Source organism: Thermobia domestica, chromosome 1, assembly GCF_964235325.1.
Source record: "Thermobia domestica chromosome 1, izTheDome1.hap1.1, whole genome shotgun sequence".
In the NCBI taxonomy this organism is placed as follows: domain Eukaryota; kingdom Metazoa; phylum Arthropoda; class Insecta; order Zygentoma; family Lepismatidae; genus Thermobia; species Thermobia domestica.
The window spans coordinates 69902782-69926161 of record NC_137454.1 but is presented as its reverse complement, the minus strand read 5'-3'; the positions used below and the strand labels follow the sequence as shown (position 1 = coordinate 69926161).

The 23380-nt window shown below is 35.4% G+C and overlaps 1 protein-coding gene across 1 annotated transcript in view; it reads right to left on the bottom strand.

The window, feature by feature from the left end:
• LOC145685811 (hydrocephalus-inducing protein-like) overlaps nucleotides 1-23380 on the bottom strand; it is a 461224-nt gene that overhangs the window by 5613 nt on the left and 432231 nt on the right. Inside the window, exons 50-56 of the mRNA XM_081758381.1 lie at nucleotides 22767-22902; nucleotides 20666-20808; nucleotides 18962-19109; nucleotides 18406-18717; nucleotides 16507-16737; nucleotides 10928-11152; nucleotides 102-247 (exon numbers count right to left, since the gene is read on the bottom strand). Coding sequence (XP_081614507.1) covers nucleotides 102-247; nucleotides 10928-11152; nucleotides 16507-16737; nucleotides 18406-18717; nucleotides 18962-19109; nucleotides 20666-20808; nucleotides 22767-22902 — 1341 coding nt within the window. The remainder of the gene's footprint in view (nucleotides 1-101; nucleotides 248-10927; nucleotides 11153-16506; nucleotides 16738-18405; nucleotides 18718-18961; nucleotides 19110-20665; nucleotides 20809-22766; nucleotides 22903-23380) is intronic.

The following is a 23380-nucleotide window of genomic DNA, read 5'->3' as shown; positions in this document are numbered from 1 at the left end:
CCTTCTTTTTCTTTCCTAATGACACTTTCTACTAGCTTCAAAAGATTTTAGAAGCAAGCTGTAAATAACATAAGACCAAAAAAAAAAAAAAAAAATCTTACCTAATTTCTCCTCCTTGGGCAGATGTCGCTATCAACATAGCATTTATTTTTCCTAACGTAATAGGTTCATAAGTCACATCTACATTTGCTTTTTGACTAGGTTGCACAGGTGCACTTCTATCTGCTGAGAATTCGTTGCTATTAATCTGAAGAAGTTAGAAAGAAATAATTAGAACAGAACATGAAGTGTAACATGAAATTACGAGTTCCTGTTTCTGCTCGTTACACTATTGTTAAAATGTTTATTATTTGAGTTTAAATTTTTAGAATATTGTGAAATTTGTTTCAGGGACGTCATTTCGGACTTCGCTTGGGGGGGGGGGGGGAGGCAAGAGCACCACCGACGTAAGACTTAAGCATTTTGTACTAGTATATTAGTAGACAACCGATTAATGTATATGTATTCCTCAAATTTGGGGGGGAGGCAATTGCCCCCTCCTGCCCCCCTAAATAATGCCCCTGATTTGTTTGTTCAAGTTATATTGAGTTAAAATGTTAATATATTAAGAAATGCATTGCTCATAATTTTAAGCAACAAATAAAAAAAATTAAAAAATGCTTAAAATCATCATCCTTAAATAATGTGAAATGTTAAAGTAAGAAAATTAGATAATGATGCTTCGAGAATGTAAGGCACAATCTTTGGATTGAAGCACAACTGAAAACATCTTCAAGACGATGTTTTCGAAGTCTTCATTAAACTGAGTAGGGTAGTTGGAGAATGACAGCTTGGACTCAGTTTGTTTGACATTACTATTAAAAAAGAAATTCGTAAATGAATAAAATGTGCAGAAATGAAAAACGAACGTTTAAATCACGTAAATCTAGAGGAAGTTATTTGAAGAACTTAAAATTAATGAAATTAAATAGTGTAGTTACAATAAGGGATGAGTAGTGCTTATGTTAATTCAAATGGGTTGCATGTTGTATTTGATTGGCGGGAAAGTTCAGTGTAAATTCTAGTTTTATCAAAAAATCGGAAGATTATACAATTTACGTAAAATAATAACCAAAATTGAGCTTTATGGTCGACATAAGCTTTATATTAATAATTCCAAATGAAACTTCTTTTAAAAAGTGTAGTTCAAATGTACCATTACAGTCGGGGTAATGAAATTTTTGTTTGGAGGGTCCAATTTTTTTGAACGTACTGTATACTGTAGATTTTTCAATATATATTCTTTGGTCCATGTTGTATATTCATTTGTTCCTTATTCAAACCAAAATTAATGTGGAAGCTTTGAATAATCCAGTAGTAATTATATTTCGGAGAATAATACCTTTATTTATACATTTTTTTAAAATGTAAACCCTGTATATTAGCATTTCAAATGGATGAGTATTGAAATTATACACTTTAATGCTATACAAAAACATAGGCCCTCAATTGGATAGAAATTCTTGAAATTATCACCAATCTGATATTTGGCAGAATAATTTAGACCCCCTTCGTCCCTCTGAGATGCCCATATCCTCCCAAAATCCGGTTTCATCCAATTGTTACCATTTTCTATTCGTTTTATATTCTCCGCCGCCAAAACCCTTTGTTCTGATGGGAATTTTTCCGACACTCTAGTATTAAAACGCGCTTCTTGTCACTTTGCTACCTGAAAAGCATCAAACTGGACCATGTTAATTTCACTCCGAAATATATTGGATTTTTTCATGGAAAAGGCAGTATTATCAAGGCAAAATTAGTTGCAAATAATTACTGAATAGCCAGGAAGCAGTTGAGAGTCTCAAAGTATTAAATTTTCAGCTAAATCAGTCAGAAAATTGGTGAAATATGGAATTCAAATCAGCGAACGCCATGTTTACGTTAATAAGTAATTATGGACAGGTTCTTCAAAGTGAAGTGCCTTAATTTCTCATGTTGCCCGTGTGGAATTAGTGCCTTTCATCTGAAATTGTTCTTTCCCCCAAAAGCTCAGATTAGGGTTGCGGTAGCCTGTCCAGATATAGGTAGTTGTACGTAGTAAATGTGATTTTTTAAAATTATTAACATGGCGGTTGGTGAAGGTTTGTTTATAGTTAAGTTGAATTTCACAATGTCTGTGTAATTTAGCACAGGGACTCTCATTTATTCCTAAATTGACCAAAGCTTCCAACAGAAACGGGGTGAACGATTTTTTGTCCGCGCTTTTCCCTTCAGGAAAGGGACTCTTACCATTACTAGTTTCAATAAGTCCTTTCTGGGGCATTGAAAGAAATTGGAAAACTATGATTTAATTGGTAGAAGGGCCACTCTGCTCTGTTTATTCCATTTCTTTTCATAGTGCATAGAGCCGGCTTAGGATGGTGCTTTCAGTAATTTGTTTGATTTATGTGCAGTTGAACTGGGTGATAAGATGATTTAATATGTGTAGTGATATGTATTAATATTTGTGTTCTTGGTCTATGTGGGATGTAGCATGTATGTGTGGAATTTTAGTATTTTGACCGTAGTGATGTGTGAGTGAAAATGCGATTTATTTCTTTATGGACAGTGTATTGCTTAATTAGTCATCTCTTGTAGTCAATTTAAACGGATAAACCAATTCGCATCTCAAATTCATAGTAACACTGTACCGTAATTACTCCCGTAATTACCGTAGTACAGATTTCATTTACTAGTGCAAAGTCAGTTTTCGTACTATTAATGCCATCTTTCGCCGAATTGAGAACTAATCGCCGCTATGTTTTTGTTACTCCGATACTTAGTAAACTGGTCAACATGAAAGTGACCCTTTTTGCAGAAAATGATGAGTAAATATTAGTTCTGACCCATATGAATTGGTATTGGATAATTTACATTGTAAATTAACTTTCCTGAAAAGCACAGTCATTTATATAGTCCAGTAATCAAATATTTAATAATAGTCAAGTTTGCTTTTCCGCTTAACTTGAAGTTTGTCTATATGGCATTACTTTGTTGTCAGGCTGCAGTTTTAAATTTTCTCTTTCCGTTGCTTTCTGTGAACGATCACATTGTTGACATTTTCTGACATATTTTTGCATGTAGTTAAGAATATTGAGTTTTCGTCGCGTACAAAATAATCCAAAGCCGTAAAGTAAAATATACTATGATTTGTTTTGAAAGAATCTGATATCGGTTCTTACAAGCTCACGCGTGTTGATTAACGTATTAGAATAATGTGTTGATTTTAGTATATAAGACTGCTGTGAACATTCCTGGGCGTAATGATGGAGTATAGGGTGTCTGCAAAATAAATCGACGTTATAGAAATAAATATATATATGTGAGTAATAATAATATTAATGATATATGTATGTGTATGATAGAAAGTATGAATAAATAATAAGACACCGTGTATATACGTACCCGGTTGAAAATTTTACTACGAGACATTTGATAGTAAACATACAGGCTAACTGATCAACCGGCCTGACGATACGAATAATGGTCATATAGTGAACGATTTCAGATATTTTCCAGTTAATCACAGAATAGAATAATCGTTTGCAGGAATAATACAGTTTAAATATACGCGTTCAGCATACATTTGCGATACTACTCTGCAACTCTAAAAAAATTTTCCGTCACCCAATCAAGCTAAGTTCATTACTGTCCGCAGAGGTGACGAAGTGGATAGGATCGAATAATATAGAAAATTTATTACAGTAGAATCACGTCATTACCGTACAAGAGTCCAAAACTCCAATGTCCATAAATTTTCATTTCTTTTATTTCTAGTATATAGTGTTTGAAATTAAATGACGCCTCAAGGTTGGCACCCTTGCGGATTTGGGAGCTTCTAGTAAGATTTGGCAAACAACTTACTAGTACAAAATTTATTTTATTTAATTTTTTATAATTTGGCAAATCCCTGTTAGGATTCCTTTGTTTTATTGACTTTAGTCTAGTTTTCCATACTTTACTCGGAACTCTTCTTAGCTTCTGAGGGGTCGGATATTTTTTTTTTAGAAATTCTAAATTAGAGACCACACTGACACTTCCGGTAGTGCAGGGGTCTCCAAGGTCTCAGCCAGCTGGAATTGTGTATTTTTTATTTTTAACCTTCCCCCCCAGTTTTGAACTTGACAAATATCAACTCAACATATATCATTTGAACTTGATTTACCAACTGAGATGTCGCGATACACGATTCGTAGAGGTATCCGTTGATGTGAAATATTGAAGAAACGTTTCTCCATCATATTTTGACTCTGCGATAGCGAGCGATGGTTTAGTACACGATAAAATTTTACTTTTTTCTCCTTCATTATTCGTTCGGAATTCCCACGGAATATCAGTTATTTCTACTTTTGTTTCCATTGGTAACCATAAAAGTAAATATTGTTGTAGTTGTTTTGGGTCCAAAAGTATTGCTACCCTTTTGGAACCATATATTTATACATATTTCTGTGTTTACGTGCCTACCATGCGAATTAAATGTTTACCAGTCTTAATAAAATGCTTGAGAATATTAATCTTATTATTATGTGCAGTTAGTTAGTTATTTATAAATGTGCGATAATACTGCATTCTACTGAATACTTCTCCATTCTCTCTTAGGTGAAGTGTTGCAACCTTGAAAATTTAATTTGTCGGGGTTATTGATTTGAAAGTTTAAATGATTATTGAATATATGTATATTAAGATATAAATGAATATGAGTATGATATTGAAATATGAATATGATATTGAAATAAAATATATAATAGAGAATTGAATAAATATGTGTAAAGGGTCGTGGTATCTGCACCGAACGGCCCTTGGTCGCTATAGGTCTGAGATATCCGATAATGTAAAATGTGAATGTTAGTAGATACCGCCGCATGTTATAGATATTCTCTTCAAACTTTGTAATATTATTAAATAACATATGTAACGACTAACATTATCTGTAATACACTAACTGCATGTAGCACGGGATTTAGGCAGGTCATCGTAACCCTATTGTATCCTTAAATTTACCTTCAAGTTAGTAAACTAAAATCCTTCCGTAAAACTACATTTCGATTTCCATCTCTCTCATACGAATCCTCAAATTTGACCAGTGTTTCCACCTCAGTAGTTGTGTTCGCAATACAAACGAAAGTACTTCTGAACTCGGAAAATTCTCGTTGCTACACATACATATAGTGCGAATCTAACGATAAACGCGGTGCCTAGTAGTATATGGTAATATTAACTGTGAGGTCGTTAGTGAATGAGATAGTAAGCCAATGACAGAATAAGTAACATTAGTCACCGTGATATCAGTGACAAGACTGATCTCAACCTCAGAAATTTGAGAAATGTGTTCGACAGGTACTTCAACGAACAGAATATGTGTCAATTACGATTAATAAATGTAATCTTATGAGTGTTTATAAGGAATGCAATAAAGTGAAATGCATGGGCACCAGAAAGGGTGCTTCGACAATGCGTATGATATTATAGCTCATCTGAAAGTACGAGAGATGACTCGTTTAATTACCTTCAAAATGTCCATAAATTATATAAAGACTCATTACTAACCCTCATTCTTAAGAATTCTTTTCATTCATCATATTGCATGTTACACTTATTCACGAACGTATATCATATTTCCCAGGTTAAATAAAAATATTAAAAAAAATCTCTTTTCTGTTAATTTGTCTGTTTATATATATATATATATATATATATATATATATATATATATATATATATATATATATATACTATTACATTGCTGTTATTTAATTTCATGTGTAGATTGATACGTTTATACGTATACTTATCGCATGTTCATAAATTCTGTGTTTCATTCCTCAGTAGATGTAATAAATGTTCACCAAATTGTAGTTAGATGGTTTCTTTTAAACTATTTTCACCCATGTCGATACTCTGTCTTGTATGTGTATGCGTGAGAATGAATGATAAATTTAGTTTTAAGTGGCAGCGATTAATATTGATTTGCTATGATAGTGTTTATAATAAATGTGTAATAGCATGTTATATGTATTAGTATATGACAGAGATCATGAAAGATAACTAATTCTAGAGTAGTCTAAATCGGCTCTGGAAGAAAAGCCAAAAATAACAGGATGAGCCTGAATAACGACAGTCTTTTCAGAAATCTCAAACTTCTATTTGTGAAGGAAATATACATTATTTTAGATTTTTTCTTGGCTGATTCAAATCTGTTCCTTCGATCTCCATTACAAAAATTCAGATACTGGATACAGGTTAGTTAACATTTCGAAATAATAGACAAACAATTAAATTAAAGCTTCTCGTCACCTCGACTGGATTAGGGAAACTCCCACTTGTGCAGTTGCGTGGATCCAGGTCGGGGTAGTATGAGGGAACATGTGTTTCTTCGGGATCATTTCAGAATTGATCCTCAAGTAATAACCTTCGAATATGAATCACCTTTTAATAATTATTCAAGTTTCTTTACCATATTTCTAGTAATTCTTTATCTCTAGTTCCTTCTTCCTCTTTCCTTTTCCTCTTCCTCTTTTTCTCCTTTCTCCTACCTCCTTCTCTTCTTTCTCACTCTTTCTTTTCCTCTTTCTAATACAACTGAAGAGGAGTCATGACTTGGAGTTGACGCTAAAGACACGGTCATTAAATTGTTTTGATGTTTCTCTTCGGGAGTCCGATATGAATTAGTTAATCGTAAAACATACATACGTAGCAAGAATTCATTAATTCGATTTAATTCATTTTAAATTCATATTCACTAAAATACTTGATTAAAGATTTAATATATAGCGACTCCCCGTTCCCACTCACGACGTTTTGGTTCACAACATTAAAACAAAACATAAGACATTAAAAAGACATTAAGACATTAAAACAAAACACACACACACACACACACACACACACACACACACACATATATATATATATATATATATATATATATATATATATATATATATATATATATATATTAAAAAAGAGGTATATAGAACGTAGGATTTTCAGGCACCCCCAAGCGTTCTCTGATGCTAGAGTATTCTAGACATTCTACAAGAATGTGCCGAATATTCAGTGGGACGATAGAGTCTTTGCAATATGGGCTGTTAGCGCCACATACTAAATAGGAATGCGTGAGATGTGAAAGTTCAATACGCAGGCATGTCACTTGATCTCGACTACTAGTACGTGACGACGTGTCGTAAGTGCCCAAAACACATTTACCTGAGTTAAGTTTTTCATTGGCTTGGTTGCATTCCGTTTGCCAGTGAGAGCTCATCCGTTGAAGAAAATAACTACTAAAATCAGAACAGGGGAGGTGGTGCTCAAGTGCAATATCTGTCAATGCGGCGTTCTTGGGTGCTGTGTCCGCATGCTTGTTTCCCCAAATGCGAACTTGTGGCGGCACCCAGTAAACGACGATGACACAAGCCCTGTTGTAGAGTATATTTCACAAGCATGTCTGAACAAGGGCGTGTCTTCTAAAGAAATTCTGCAGGCTTATAATAACGCCTTGTGAATCATTGCAGATAAGTACACGGCGTATCAAAAGGTGAAAAGCATGGTGAAAGGCAAGCTTTATTGCTATTAATTCAGAAGTAAATACTGAACACAGGTGATTCACACTAAATACTGAGTTGTCCTCGTCCGCGACAAAGGCACAGCCAACAGAATTCTTACTCTTCAAACAGTTCGTATACATCATATTAAAATCGGAGTTCTGTTCTAGTATCGATTCGAACTCCTGGAGGAATTCCTGGTTGCTTGTGTGCTGCTTAGTGTGTGATGCCAACGAAGGTCGAGTAAGCAGTGATGATGAAAGATCACAAACTTGTAGCAAGCAAAGAGATGATCACTTAAATTCTTCAGCAATGAGAGACTAGTAAGTACGAATATACCATGGACGCGTAGTCCGGGGCTGTGCTGCATATATACAGGGAATAGACAAAAAATCTAAAAACACTTCATACAGGACACGTAAGTTTGGCCCTCCACTGTACAACACGTGTTGCGGTTGCCGATCGTTTTTTGTTTTCAACGTGTCATGTGGATCTTCCTCTTCCGTTAGCAGTAACCAGTTCACCTGTGAGTGTCGTGGTGTGAAAGTGGTGCGATAAAATGGGCGACCTGACAGACTTCCAAAGAGGCATGATCGTTGGTGCCCGTCTGGTTGGAGCTTCAGTGGTAACAGTGGCGAACATTGTGGGGGTATCGAAAGGCACTATGTCCAATGTTACGAGGGCATACACAATTCATGGGCAAACGACGTCTGCAAAGCACAACAGTGGTCGAAAGACAATCCTGTCTGATAGGGACCGGAGGGTATTGTAGCAGCTAAAAGGAAGACTACTGCAATGGAAATTACGTCTGAACTCAATTCCGGCCTACAGAACCCGGTTTCATCGAAAACAGTGCGACGGGAACTTCATAAAATAAAAATTCATGGCAGGGCCGTTATCGCCAAACCCCTGGTCACAGCAGTAAATGCGAAGAGGCGTATCCAGTGGTGCAAGGACCACAAGGCGTGGACTCATGAGTAGTGGAAACACGTAATGTGCTTCGATGAATCGACCTTCATTTTGTTTCCAACAACCGGTCGTGTTTACGTATGGAGAACACCGTCGCAGGCCTATAATACAGACTGTCTGCTCCCAATTGTAAAGTATGCGGGTGGTTCTCTTACAGTATGGGCAGTGATATCGTGGTTTTCTGCAGGTCCCATCATAGCCCTGCATGGAATGATAAATGCTAAGGTGTATGAGGCCATTTTGGGGGACCAGGTTCTACCCATGGCCCAAATATTGTTTCCTGATGGTGATGGTATCTACCAAGATGATTTGGCACCCTGTCACGCTGCAAAAACGGTGGAATCATGGTTTGCGGAACATGACCAGGAGCTATCACACCTCCCCTGGGTCCCACAATCACCAGATCTGAACATCATTGAGTCATTGTGGTCTGAGTTAGAAAGGCGTGTTCGGTCTCATTACCCTCCACAAGCATCACTTAAGGAACTGGAGCATGTTTTGGAGGAACCTTGGTACAAAATTCCACACACCACGATTCAGGAGCTGTATACGTCCATTCTGCGTCGGATTCAAGCTGTTTCGGACGCAAAAGGAGGCCCCACATCATACTAGGTATGATTTTCACACTTTTGCAAACGTTTTAGATTTTTTGTCCAACTCCTGTATATATATAAAAATGAAATCTTTAAGTTTTACGTCCCACGGATATGCCGGTTAGGCTAAAGGAGACGGTGATCATGAGAAATGAATGAAATGGTGGAATGAAGAAAGTGGTCGGAAACTGGAGACCCCGGGAAAACCCACGAGCATGGTTTTCTCCGTCACAAAGTCCACACGGCAGGAGCTGGGATCGAACCAGAGACTCCAAGCACCGGAGTTGAACGCTCTACCACTGAACCACCGCGCCCTCCTGTGCTGCATATTGGTTGTAAATCTGGCCACTAGCAATGGAAAGCTGTAGGCTGGTCAGAAATACAACAAATATGGGCTGCATAATTTCTGAAAAATCTCTCACAACGATAGTCTAATGGTGGCTCATTTCCTTCTGAATAAAAACTGGAAACAGGACTAGTGCGAAAGGCACCAGTAGCTAGCCGAATTCCTAGGTGATTAACAGCGTCAAGTTGTTTCAACAGGGAGAAACGAGCAAATGATTAAGCAATAAAATCGTAGTCTAACTTGGACCGAATTAGATTATGATATAATCGTAATAGAATAATATGATTAGCACCTCAGATGGAGACATCCACAATGAGGTTATTTGTTCCCGTCACTTTATGGTGAATGATTAACACATGCTCCACATTAAACATCCAAAATAAAACTTCTGAAAAGATAGTTTAAACGAAAGTTCTACAAAATAACAGATTAGAACAACTGTAAAATTAAAACACAGGTTGCAATAAATGAAATGTAGAATATAGATCAATAAATTAAAATAAAACAGCAATAGTGATAAAACGTTGGTCAGAAACGAGTCATTTCGTATGTTAAGTTTCATTTTTAATTGTATGTCAACGAAACTCGACTGTAAAGCTAATGAAGCCTCTCATACGCACTTTGCTGAAGAGAGATCTGTAATGGGTTTGAGGTGCTCTCTCTTTTCGAAGTTTCCGTCTGTCTATGAACATATGCGAACTTTTTCCTTCTAAGTGGCGAAGGAGTATGCAGAGGCAGTTTCCTCCTCCTATCTATTAAGATGACAATTGGCACGAGAACAGAGTTAAAACAATCTGAATGGTAGGGTCTATGTAGATCATTCAGCAAGTCTGCTCTGAATCGACTCCAGATTTAAACTGCATTGGAAATCTGTTGGGGGGGGGGGGTATTTGGAACAATAGGCTAAACATTTGCAGAAATATTCACTTTCTCTTACTGAATTTTGGGACTCTTTGGTTTGCGAATAGCTTGAAATTAAGATTGCACATATATCCGCAATTTTGTAAAGAGTCAAGTTTCCATGCAGTTCTTGAAACAAAAAGTGGTATTTTTTGTTAGTTGCATTTTGCCAGGGACACTGAAGAAAAATCAATTGATAAATTTAAATGTGTAAATTTATTACATGAATTTTAAAAAGAACTATACACGTGGTTAAAATTTTAATTGCGATTTGTAGATTTGACAATATAATGTTTACATTTCTTTTATTTATTTAGTTTTCATCTCTCTTTGTCTTATATCTTATGGCGACTTGTGATAATAGGGACAAAATCTAGAAATTCACTTTACTTTTCTGTGATTACATGTCAGTTAGAGTTATGTCATATGTATTTCAATACATTATTAATGTTGCAAATGCATGTTTTTGTGTTAAAAAACGTATGCTTACTACTGCACATTTAAGTAGTATAAGAAAAATTTATTTATTTGTTTTAAGTTACCTAATTCCATTTACTTACCTTAATAAGAAAATCTACTTTATTGCGTGTGACATTAGTTAATGGCACTTGGCGAACAACAGAAGACCCTAAAGAAGTGGCAAACTGAACTGGCCGTTCAAGTGGAGCTTCCAAACAGCTAAGGACAACTTCGTACGGATAGATTCCCAGTTCTGAGCTAGTGAACTCAATCTTAGCTTTCGTTTCTCCAACTTTTGCAGGAGTATAAGAGAAAGTTATGTCTTTCTGTAAATAAAAGAGAGCATTGTTTTAATTATCGCACCCATTATATAATTTTAACGAAGAAAGAAATAGTGAAAACTGTAGAAAACAATAATGTAATAAGGTATTCAATATCATTCATATCTCAAGGTACCCACAATATTAATACAACAATAAAATTTAACTTAAAGAACCTTAAACTGTGCCAATTGTTGGAGTAAAACAAATAAATCTGGTCCTTAGATAGATGAGAACTACAATTTCGATTACGCTTGGAAGGCAGGAAGATCTCTATGAATTGAGTGCTATCAGTACAACCATTTAAAAAAAAATAAATATATATTTATTTTGAAGTGTGTTTTTGGTTCTTCATTCCTCAAACTTCGATTAACTAGTCATGTCGCGGAAATTATTTATGCAGGCAAGCAATTCACGACGTTGAATATTTTGATTAAAGTGTACTTACAATATTCAATATGTTCAAATACTATAATTGAGCTGAGCGAAGCGAAGCTCTTATACTCGGGTTAGCCGTTTGGTTGTCCGCGAACTCCTCCTAGACCGTTTGGCCGATCTCAACCAAACTTAGCACGCTGATAGAGTATGTCGTGCTGAGTGACAACATAGGTCGAAATCAAAAATCCGATGTACCATCCAGGAATAATCACCGAAAAACGCTTCCTCCTAGACCGTTTGGCCGATCTCAACCAAACTTAGCACGCTGATAGAATATGTCGTGCTGAGTGAGAACATAGGTCGAAATAAAAAATCCGATGTACCATCGAGGAATAATCACCGAAAAACACTTCCTCTAGACCGTTTGGCCGATCTCAACCAAACTTAGCACGCTGATAGAGTATGTCGTGCTGAGTGAGAACATAGGTCGAAATGAAAAATCCGATGTACCATCGAGGAGTAATCACCGAAAAACGCTTCCATAGACTTAACATGGGGAAAAAGTCATGATTACGTAGTTTAAGCTCGCTCAGCTCATTTCATTGCAATCGGGTATATCCATTGCATTCCTAGTTATTATGTTTGTTAGAAGATGGCTTCTTAGTTGAGTCGGGTTAACTGCTGTATCGCCGATCCAATTTTAGAAAATTTACCGGGTGAATTGGAGGATTTAGAAAGAGTCAAAGAGCCAAACATCCGACTGCTTTGGAAAGAGCCAAACATCCGATGGTGCTAAACTGTTTTTAAGGCTATCAAACTCTCTGAATCAGATTTCCCCCCCAATTTGCACATGAACTTGCTGTTTGCGCGTTGCTCGATCTGAGAAATTGCGCCGACTGATCACTCATTACACACTTTTCCGTCCAGCTACACTACTCGTACACTGCCTGTTATGACCTGTTTACACTTGTCAATTTCATAATTAGACAACCTAAGGACTGTACTCTACAAGATTCATTGAGATTGCATCACCAACTTTTCGACTAGCCCTCGTAATTCTACAATAATAATAGCGTTTTACGGATAAAAAAATGTTCAAAGATGACACATTTGCCAATCAATAGATCTTGTTGTGTTGAACAAAATGATGTGCGTCAGTGCTAAAGGTTATACGTAGACAGGGTCGTGCCGTAGAAAATCATCGCCCGGGGCGAGAGTATACGACGACTTCCCCATACATATATTCCAAGCAATTTTTCATATCTTTTTTCCTTTTTTCTTCCGAATTTTTCGCCCACCTTACTTCGGGGCCCGGGGCCGTTGCCCCGCTCGACCCCCCACGGCACGGCCCTGTACGTAGGCCTCGAGAAAATTATATATATATATATATATATATATATATATATATATATATATATATATATATAATTGTAAACCTAAATATGGATGCTGTATGAGAATTATTCCACTTATTGAGGTGAAACTTATACTGAAATATTGCCTCATTTAGCTCCTTATTTTTACACTAGCAAGATGACAATTCATAATAATAGAGTTAAATAGCCTAAAACTATCATTCACTTTTTAATTTTAATTTCTGTTTAACTAAAATATTGTCTGAAGATAGGACATAGAGGAGGGTTACCAAAGAGTACGCACGCCCTAAGAGCGCGCAGTGCCAATTACGCTGAAGTGGTAACACACAGAATTGTTATTGCTACGCTGTTTGATGCGTCTTTGTGTGAGAGTTGATACGAAGAAAAGGGAAGTTAACGGATCGCTGCAAACAGAAAATACAGGCAAAAATAACTTTTTTGAATTCTTGATGTAATATTTTAATACTCTTAGTTAAGAAATTATTCTGATATAGCAGCTAACTACAGTACTCTTGTTGCATGGTAGGAAACATGAATGCAGATAGAATTGTTTACCATGGCTTTGTTTCGGGGGTCTTGCATATGCAGCCACATGGATGAATTTTACTCGAGTTGACTGCTGTTTCCCAAAGAGTGCGCGTTAGTGAGTTACCAAAGAACGCGCACGTACTCTTTGGGAGAATTTCTTTGATAGCGTGTGTGGGTAGCGGCATTCATATTACAGACTATGGTTATTCTCATCAGTTACTCTCGGAGTGTAATATGATGTTTGAATGGATTGTAGAATTATTTGTAATTGTTTGTCTTCGATTCAAGCACCAACTGTAAATCATATATAAGAAGTATTTTAAATTCACAAAATTTCTTAAATTACAATGATGATGTGGTGTTCTGTCCGAAGGTAGGCGTTTGGTCCATGGTAGTCTGCCATTGTCTTTCATGGTATGATGATGTCATCCTAAGTAGTGAGGAAATGATCAAAATAAAGATTCTGGAAGTGTTCTGGAGGAAGATGCTGAGTGAAATATGGCTTCGATTACTATTGTAATGAAACCACAAACTAAGAATTAAAAAAGACATACACAAGGTGTTGTTCAGGATTTTTTTCCAGTTGGTGGAATAATGTGATGAAACCACGAACTAAGAATTTAAAAAATCATCATTAATTTTACTCATAAAAATCATAATTTGTGGGTGAAACTAAACGAAGATTTTCTCTAATGTTTTAAATTTCTTGTACGTTCGTAATAAATTCTTTAAAACCACATGGACGTGTAATGAAGAAATTGCTGGAAGCAAAATAGTTTAGAATTGCCTGTATACGAACAATTGAAAGCAAACTTTAGGGTAAATTAAAGTTTACGAAGGGGTTTAGGTTTCAAGTATGATAGGTGTTGAGTGCGCCCTCTTAGGGACCACAAAACGCACTCTTTGGGACACTGGTCCTTAAGAGTACGCATTTGAGTTTTTTAACTTTTTAACGTATATCTCCATTTCTACATCTAGTAGTAAACTTTTCTATTTCTTACAATGTGGCCTAAACTTCAATTAAAATTTTGTACAATTTATATAATTTTTGCTTCATTACTTTCGGAACTATTTAAAAATGAATATTAAGTGCGTGCTCTTTGGTAACCTTCCTCTATATCAGCCGAAAGATCACATTCAGCTGAACAAACATGGTCGTGAATAAATTCTCATGCGTAGTTTTCGAAAAAATCCAAAAGAAAAGAAACGGACTACTATGGCCGTAAAAAGTATTTCGTTCGTTGCCAATAATAATTGCCAGTATTATTTATTTATTTATGTATTGTATACGTAAGCAACATATACTGTAAACAAGTAGACTGTATTATTATTATTGTTTATCTTTTTCTAAACAGTAACACACACACACACACACACATAATATATATCACTTGTAATGTTTGTGTTCTTAATGATTCATTCGATAAATTGTGCTTTAAAGAAATAAAAATAACAAATATTATTAATAATAACTATCATTCTCTTTTCTGTAGTTATTCATTGCAATTATTACTGTATTGCAACCATCGCTTCACACCACTGCGTTCATCCTTTGATAACACGAGTTTTCAACCTTTAATCATGCTCTGTTTCATCTTAACATCTTACACACTTTATTAATACAGTGTGATCAAAAAGTCTCACAAACCATGGTTCAAATGTTTTTTTTTCTTTTTCCCTGTTGTTGCAGATGACAAGTGATGGTAATTAACCCAAGGAACTTGTAGTACGACACCACAACAGCACAATGTACACACTAGGAGAAATAATTTTCTTTTTGGAAGAGTATGCAAGAAGTTTGAGTTACAAAACCACCGTGGTACGCAGGCAACATCTTGGAAAAGCATCCTTGAATAAATCCACCATTAAAGGCCTGTATGATAAATTTAAGATAATTATAATTAGGAGCGTGTCAGGTGCCCTCCCTGAGGTGGCAGATCGATAATTCTCACCAAAGACAAATTTGGAGTATTTGGAATCGATGTTAAGAGGGTCTATCATTTCCAAGTTATATTGCCACCTCGTTTTCCCGAGTTCACACCGCCAGACTTTATCTTATTGGAATATCTGAAGTCTGCAGCTTACACAACCCATCTACATACTTTTTGGAAATACTACAGACCAATCTATATATATAAAAGAGAACGTACAAATCCTTTGTTAGCTCATCACGCTAATACGGCTGAACCAATTTCTTTCATTTTTGGGGGGTTATTAAGATTTGGACCCTAGATGGTTTTTATCATATCACTTTAATTTTCAATTACCAGTGTCTTGAGATAATTGACCATTCAAGTGTCCATAACGTACAAATCCTTTGTTAGCTCATCATAGCTAAATCTAACCGTATTTATATGCAACCCACATGACCGTGTCACTCGGCGGGTTAACATAAATGACAGGCGATATAATGTTAACATTTACTCCAATCTTCTATGGTTTTTATCATATCACTTGAAAGCGAAAAAGTAAAAATTATCTAAGTAACAAAGTTTATTGCGTTCCGGGGTGACCCCAGCGAAGCGGGGTGAACGCTGCTAGTATTCAATGAACTGTGAACAACACTTCACGTAGAGCGCTTCAGAGCATGTTCAGTACCACAATCAAAGGTCCACGTGTATGAAACAGTAAATGGTGGTTATTTTCAATATCTTCTGTTGTACCTACATGGCCCTCCCCCATTGGTCAAGCTAGTATGTGCACCGCTGGCGCACATGGTCTCTGATTCGATTCCCAGCGGGAGAGCATAATAATTTAATTTCACAACCATTCACTTTCATTAATCATTCGTCTCCTTTACCCTAAAAGACATAATCGTGGGACGTTAAATTAAAATTATTTAAAAAAATTTATTATACCTCCATGAGTTGCGTAACTTTCTGATCAGCTTGTATTAACAATCTATTTATGCTATATATGACGAATCCTATATTTGCAACAAAGTACAAATAAAAAATCCATTATTCATACTGAACTATAGTAAAAGTGACAGTATAATAACTTCACTGTCACAGATACACATAACCATCTGGAAAAAAAATTAAACCTGTGGTTGAAATAATGTATATTTATACTTACTGAACAATTTGGAGGTATTGTGATTTGTGACGGTAATTGAACATCAACGTTAGTGCACGTTGATGTGAACTGAACAGGAATTGATAAAGGGTTTTCAATTGTCACTCTATTAGAAGCGCATTGTCTCGCACATGTTGTTATACTCAGAGTATCCAATGGACCGCATTTTATAACTTTGTACATCCCCTCAAAAAATTGGTATTCCTCAGTTTTATCATTCTTGAATGTAATCTGTGAAAACATGAAATATGCCTACAGTAGATTTATATAATATAAAAATATCTGTTGTTTTCTATATTTATCTACGTACATATATATTTAACAAAATATTTCCATCATAATCTAAAATAGGGTTACCAATTGGCCGGTGTGTCACCGGCCTGGCCGGAAATATTGCTGTTATTTTGATTAAAACCGGTTACCGGTACAAACTTCTTACCAGCTCCTTTATGACCGGTATTTTGAAATCTGTAATCCAGAATTCGAAATCGAACATCGAAATTCTTCAACAGTGCCAAATTTCTGTTGTATTACACATTAAGCGATATTTTATTTAACTTATGGCAGTTTTTTTCATTTATTTAACATAAGAAATTTGATGACAATTAGATTTTATTGTGACGAAATTTGATGACAATTAGATTTTATTATGAATCATTGTTTTCAACAATAGAGACAGAAGTGTATAATTTGTCGTAATTGTGCAGCATAAAGATAGGGATAAATTTAATAGTGATAAGTAGTACATTTCCTTCCCATGGATGGGTCCGAACAGAGATACTTCACACTCAGGCCTATATCATAAGGGAATTGAAAGGGGGTGCTGGTAATTTTATTTTCCAGCGTTGGCAACGCTAATCTAAAACCATAATCAATCTTAAAGGTCATTAAATTTCTTAAGCTGTGAAGTTCATTGTTTTTTGTTCACCCTATATATATGAAAGCAAGGTTAATAATAATAAAAAAAATAAAATAAGAGCTGTAATTAAAATAATATACCTCAAATGAAATTGAATGAAATCAGATTGTGAAAATTCCTTATATTTATACGATAAATAAACTATACGAGATATTCTATACATTGTTCAGCGTAAGCTCTAAACTCCGATAAACAAAATATTTGTATCCTTCCACTTGTCACAAATACTTTTGGCTAGTGATGTATCACTCCCACTTCCCACGGGGAGGAGCAAATTATGCACGTGAATTTTGACAATACTGTCTCGTGTTGTCCAGAAACTTACAGCAGCAGCAGAAAAGAAAGAAAAAAACTCGAAAGATTTTAAAAATATATATATATTTGAATTTCGCTGGTAAACAATTGTTGCATAGTGAGTAAAGGTTTGCCTTGTTGGCGTTTCACCACAACACTCGCGGAACCGGGATTCATGCCAGTCATCTTTCAGACTTTAAAAGCAGAACACCCGTCCACAGTTGAGTTGGCGCCATAATTACTGCGCATGCTTAGAGTTTATTTCTATTGTTTCATTAGCCACACTCGATTGCAGTATTATTAGATAATCCGTATCATATTTTTGTCATTTATAATAATATAGCAGTTTTATATGAAGCTTCATAGTAAAAGTAATAATGCAATCACATGAACTATTTTGCGGAGGAGTACAAGCGTCCGTAGGACAACAGCAAAATCAGCGAGATTTAGTTTCACGTGGCTTTGTTTATCGCAGTTTAGAGCTTACGCCGAACAATGTTTAGTTCTCGGAATATTTTATTTCATGAAGTTGATGTATAGACTAATAAGCTGAAGTTCCTCAGTGAAGTTCAACTAATGTTTTCATGAACTAAATTTTCCAACTTCCCCTTCCCTAAAAGAAAAAGAAAAAAATGATACCCATACTAAAAAGCAGGATAACATGTTGTCTATATTTTTCTTCTTACCTTAAACAGGACAGTGCACTCCTTGTATGCATAAAAATTGAGTCTGTATTCAATATCACTCATTCCAGGAACAACAATGTATTCTTGCCCTTCTAAAGTATAACTCGCTTCGCTCTTATCCTGTTTCACATCTAGTATTCTTCGGAACCTCTGAGGCACTTTCAACCAGTTATTGATGGTCAACAGTTCAACGTGATTAGATTTGCAAGGAATATCTCTTGCAATTTTCCCATTTAAACGAGGTGGCTCAGCAGTTCCTACCAAGGCAAACATCAGCCCTTGCCCTTCAGGTAAAGGAAAGAATACACTACCCTAGAAGTGAAATTAACAATAAGAATGTATTAATTACAACAAAGTAAAACTAAATATATGTATCAAAATAAAGGATATACACTGTATTATACTTTTTAAATTAAAAAAAAAATCAGTAGTAGATCAATCTACAATTATACTATAAATAAATGAATAATTATAATAAAGTATAACATGAAAAGTAACTGCGCTTCTGTAACATAAAATATGATGCCAAAGTCGCACTAACATAGCTAATACTTACATCATGTTTTTGTTCTGGCGTGGTCATTCGTGTTGGATAATAAGTAACTTCATACGGTTTACTTGAAAGTGGTTCAACATAGAACGAGTCTGGTCCAGAAAAATATTCACCTGTTACACAGGGTCGCAAATCCCACGCCTGGTATGTCCTGAAACAATAATGTATTTCTTCGCTAAACAAGTTTTGAGAATTTGAAATTTGTGAGATAATTGTTATATCATACAATAAGTTATATTGAATTGTATTTCTATAATCACTTAATATGTCTCTCAACATGCAAAGTGCATTATAGGTTTATAACAATTAATACTACTGTATAACGAAACTACGAGGGCGAGTCAAAAAATATCTACACTTTTCATTCTACAGTTTATTTACATGAAGCTAGAGTTATACTATATACATATTTTTCTACGTAATCTCCCTCCATATCAATGCACTTGGCCCAATGGTCAACGAGCTTACGTATTCCTTCCAAATAAAAGGTTTTCAGTTGGTCGTTAAGCCACTTTTGCACCGCAGTTTGCACGTCTAAATCCGACTTTACGAGTATGAAAACCGAGCCCGTCGTGGACGGTTTGATGGGCAGAGCCATGACTGATGTTCAAAGCAGCTGCTACCTCATCGATAGTGATTCGGCTATTCGCCAGAACCATCTCTCGAGCTTGCGGAATGTTGTCATCTGTAGTAGAGGTTGATGGCCGTCCTGCTTCCTCTTCATGCGTTACACTTGTTCGATCACTTTTAAACTTCTCGAGCCACAAAAACACAGTTTTACGTGATAGTGCACTTCTCCCATATTGTGATGATAGTCTGCGATGAATGTCTGCCCTTTGACACCCTCCGACCAGAGGAATAGGATCACTGCTCGTTGCTCCTCTTTGGTGCAAACTTCTAATGGAGCAGCTATGATATATCTGCGACAGAAGGAACAAAAATGGAGTATTTAAGATCACACTTTCACAGCATTACCACAACAGTAAACAATAAAATATGCGAGGTCAGAAGACAAAGTGCGCAATGTAAGAAAAGTTATGATAAAAGTGCAGATAATTTTTAACTCGCCCTCGTATTACGATAATATTCTATTGCTACCTGTAGCAAGACTTTTATGTAAAAATGTTGAAGTTTCTTCTGTAATTTACGTCTTTACCTGGCATTTTGAAACCTCCCCGCCACGGTCTAGTGGCTAGCGCGTGCGTTTGATGCACGTGATCCCGGGTTTGATTCCCGGTAGGAGAGAAAAAAATCATTTTACAATTGTTCACTTTCATTAATTCTCCTATTCCTTTACCCTAGAGGGCATAATCGTGGGACGTTAAACTAAAAGAAAAACATAAAATGATGTATAGTTTTAGTAGTGTGTTTCACTCCCTATACAGTTAGTATTTCCAGTAGTATCATAGACGAAAAGATGTTAGATGGCTTTGTTTGAGTTTTACGTCCCACGATTATGCCTGGGCAGATAAGGGAGGACGTGGAACTACTGATTATAGTGAAATCCGAACAACTTTTTTCGTTCAACTGCACCCCACCAGGAATAGAACCCGGGAAAGCGTGCTAGCCACTAGGCTAAGCGGGGGTCCTTCTGATAATTAGTATCAGAACATAGTCTTGAATCTCTCTGTACTCTTACTGTTCGTTCATACTTTGTAAATCGATTGAAATGTAATACCAAATAGAAAAAATATTCATTAGCCTTACTTGTTTATGATCGTCAAAGATTTTTTCTCCATTTGTCGTACAGGTACAGTAATTGATAATGTTTCCTTTGGAGATGGAAGAGGAACAGAACTTCCAGATAGAATTACTTTAAATGTTTTAAAACCTTCCACATTTAATTCAACCTAGAAAGAGAAATATACCAGATAACAAAATGAGGACTCGCAAAAGCCATTAGACTTTGAACTGCACCCCAATATTTTAATAGACAAAAATAAAGTTGGGCATTTACATGTCATGGTTATGCCTCATAGGTCAAGAGACATGGCCACCTGTCTGGAAATTAAGGCTGGGGCTAAATACTGTATAAAAGACTATTGGGTTACCTATAATTTGGGTAGAATATGTTGTTTATTTTTTAATATTTTTTATTTTGTTTTATTTATTTATTTGCACTCTCAGCGATCACATTTTTAAATAATCTAATATTGAATATATTCATATAAATTAAAACATGCATTATAACTGAATATTTAACTTTAATTGTTACGGTAATATTATAATTAAAACATTTATTTCTGATATTTTTTTAAAAATAAAATGATTGACTTAGAAATATTTAAGACATATGGTAAATTTTAGAATCTCGCTTAAAAGCCCGAAGCTGGGTATGGTGTTTCGGAAACCAGAGGCACGCAAATACTTCCAAAGAAAACCAAAAATCCAACTTTCCCATCGTCATTACAGCCAAAGATATACAATTCTTTCTATATAAAAGAAGTAATCCTGTCTGACTGATCAATGCCTAAGCCAAATCACTTAAGCTAGAAACTTGAAATTTTGACAGGGCTTAAGATTTGAGATGTAAGGAACCAGTAAGGAAGGATTATTGGAAATTAGACGGAAAAGGGGGGAAATGAGAATGTCAATTATTATGGTAAAATTTCCGTATCTCCGAATTTCTGAAGCGTAGAAATATGAAATTTGGTATATTAACTTCCCATTTAAAATGGTTAGACACGTGTTTCAGCGTTCTCTTAATATTTCTCCTAGGAAAGACGAAAACAATGTGGTAAGCAAAAGGATAGGAGTTACAATTGTTGTAATAAAATGGCCATATCTCGAAACCCCTTAAGGTAAGAGGTGTGAAAACTGGTATTTAGGCTTTAATTTAAAAATAATCAAAGATGTGCTGCAATTTTTTTTTTTTGTGTGTGTGTGTGTGTTCTTTAGAAGAAAGAAAAAAGGATGGGGTTGCAATTATTATAATAACATGCCCATATCTCGAAATCTCGCAAGATACGTGTTAGGGATATGCAATAGTATATATACTCCTTGTTCAAAAGAAGTGGCTATATGCCATAGTGTTTCCCGAAATTCCACTTCTAACGAGAGAAGGGGCAATTCCTATTTTTTTTTCTCAATATACAAAAATGACTTCCAGGGTGCCAGTCTCATTATCACACGTGTTTATCTACATTTAATTCTGACATATTCAAAACATGATTGCTACATATGCAAATATTTTGTATCTGTTACAAAAAGTTTGAGATAGAAGCTATAGATGCTTTATAAGAAGTTTTCTTTTAACATTGAAAGTATGAAATTTTATTGTGTAGAAAGAAAGCAACAAAGATGTTATACAACTTAAATGTATCAATAATTATTATTGATACATTATATCTACATACTATGTACGGCTGAAATTTCTAACATTTTGACTTCTATATTTATTTGTCTTTTCTATATTGTCTTGTATATTATTAGCTATTTGTGTACAGTAAGTGTAAAACCTTTTGTAGAACACAAGCAATTAAATTTAATTAATATAATACAATCTTTGTCGTAGCGGTGGGTTATTTTCTATTGATAGGAGAAATTCATATGCTATCTTGTACTTATATTGTCGTGCTGAGCATGTTCTCCAGACTGTAGAAATACAAAGTGTAAGTAATTGGAAAGATTTAAATGATCATAACATGTTCAACACTAACCGGGTCAACTGCTTTCATTCTGAAATATAACAATTAATCCTTTTAAGCAATATTCAAACACTGACTGAAAAGGAAACAAATTTATGGCTAATAATTACTTTACTTTTAAATTATCGAAAATTATCTTCAGGCAGTAAGTGGTGCCTTACCTCAGATCGAAGATTATCTACAATCTCTTGTGGAGAAAATTTTACTGTAAAGACAGCAGTTGTACCAGGAGTAGAATAACCGTCCTTTGGATAAATCTTAAATGATTTGTGAAGTCCGTATGTTCTCCAGTGGAATCTATAACGAAAAAAAAAAAAATGTGGTAAATGACACAGCTTTTGGTGAATACAGTAGTTATTTGGTTAACAACCAGGTGAATTCCACGTTGTCAGATGTTTCGAGAATTGGCTGATTGTTCTCATCTTCAGGGAATATATGAGAGAACCAAACAAGCACTCTTAGTGTTGGCAAAGAAAAAGGTAAAATATGATTGGTCGATAGAGATGCCCAATCAGCATCTATCTAAAGTATTGTTCTAATTGGCTGGTTGTCTGAGTTTGTACGCAGGTCCTGTTGTTTTGTTTTGTTGTTGTTCCAATGAATGAAACCCATGTTTGGCTGAGCTCTCTGGCCGGTGTGTCTGTTAAGATTGTTCCCTTCCTCCAGTATTCCTATGGGTTTCTTGACTTTTCTCTCTCAGTAGCCTGAACAGTTCGCTAGCAAAGCGGTTTCTGAAAACGAGTTGTCTTGCTCTTCAATTATATTATGTTCAGCC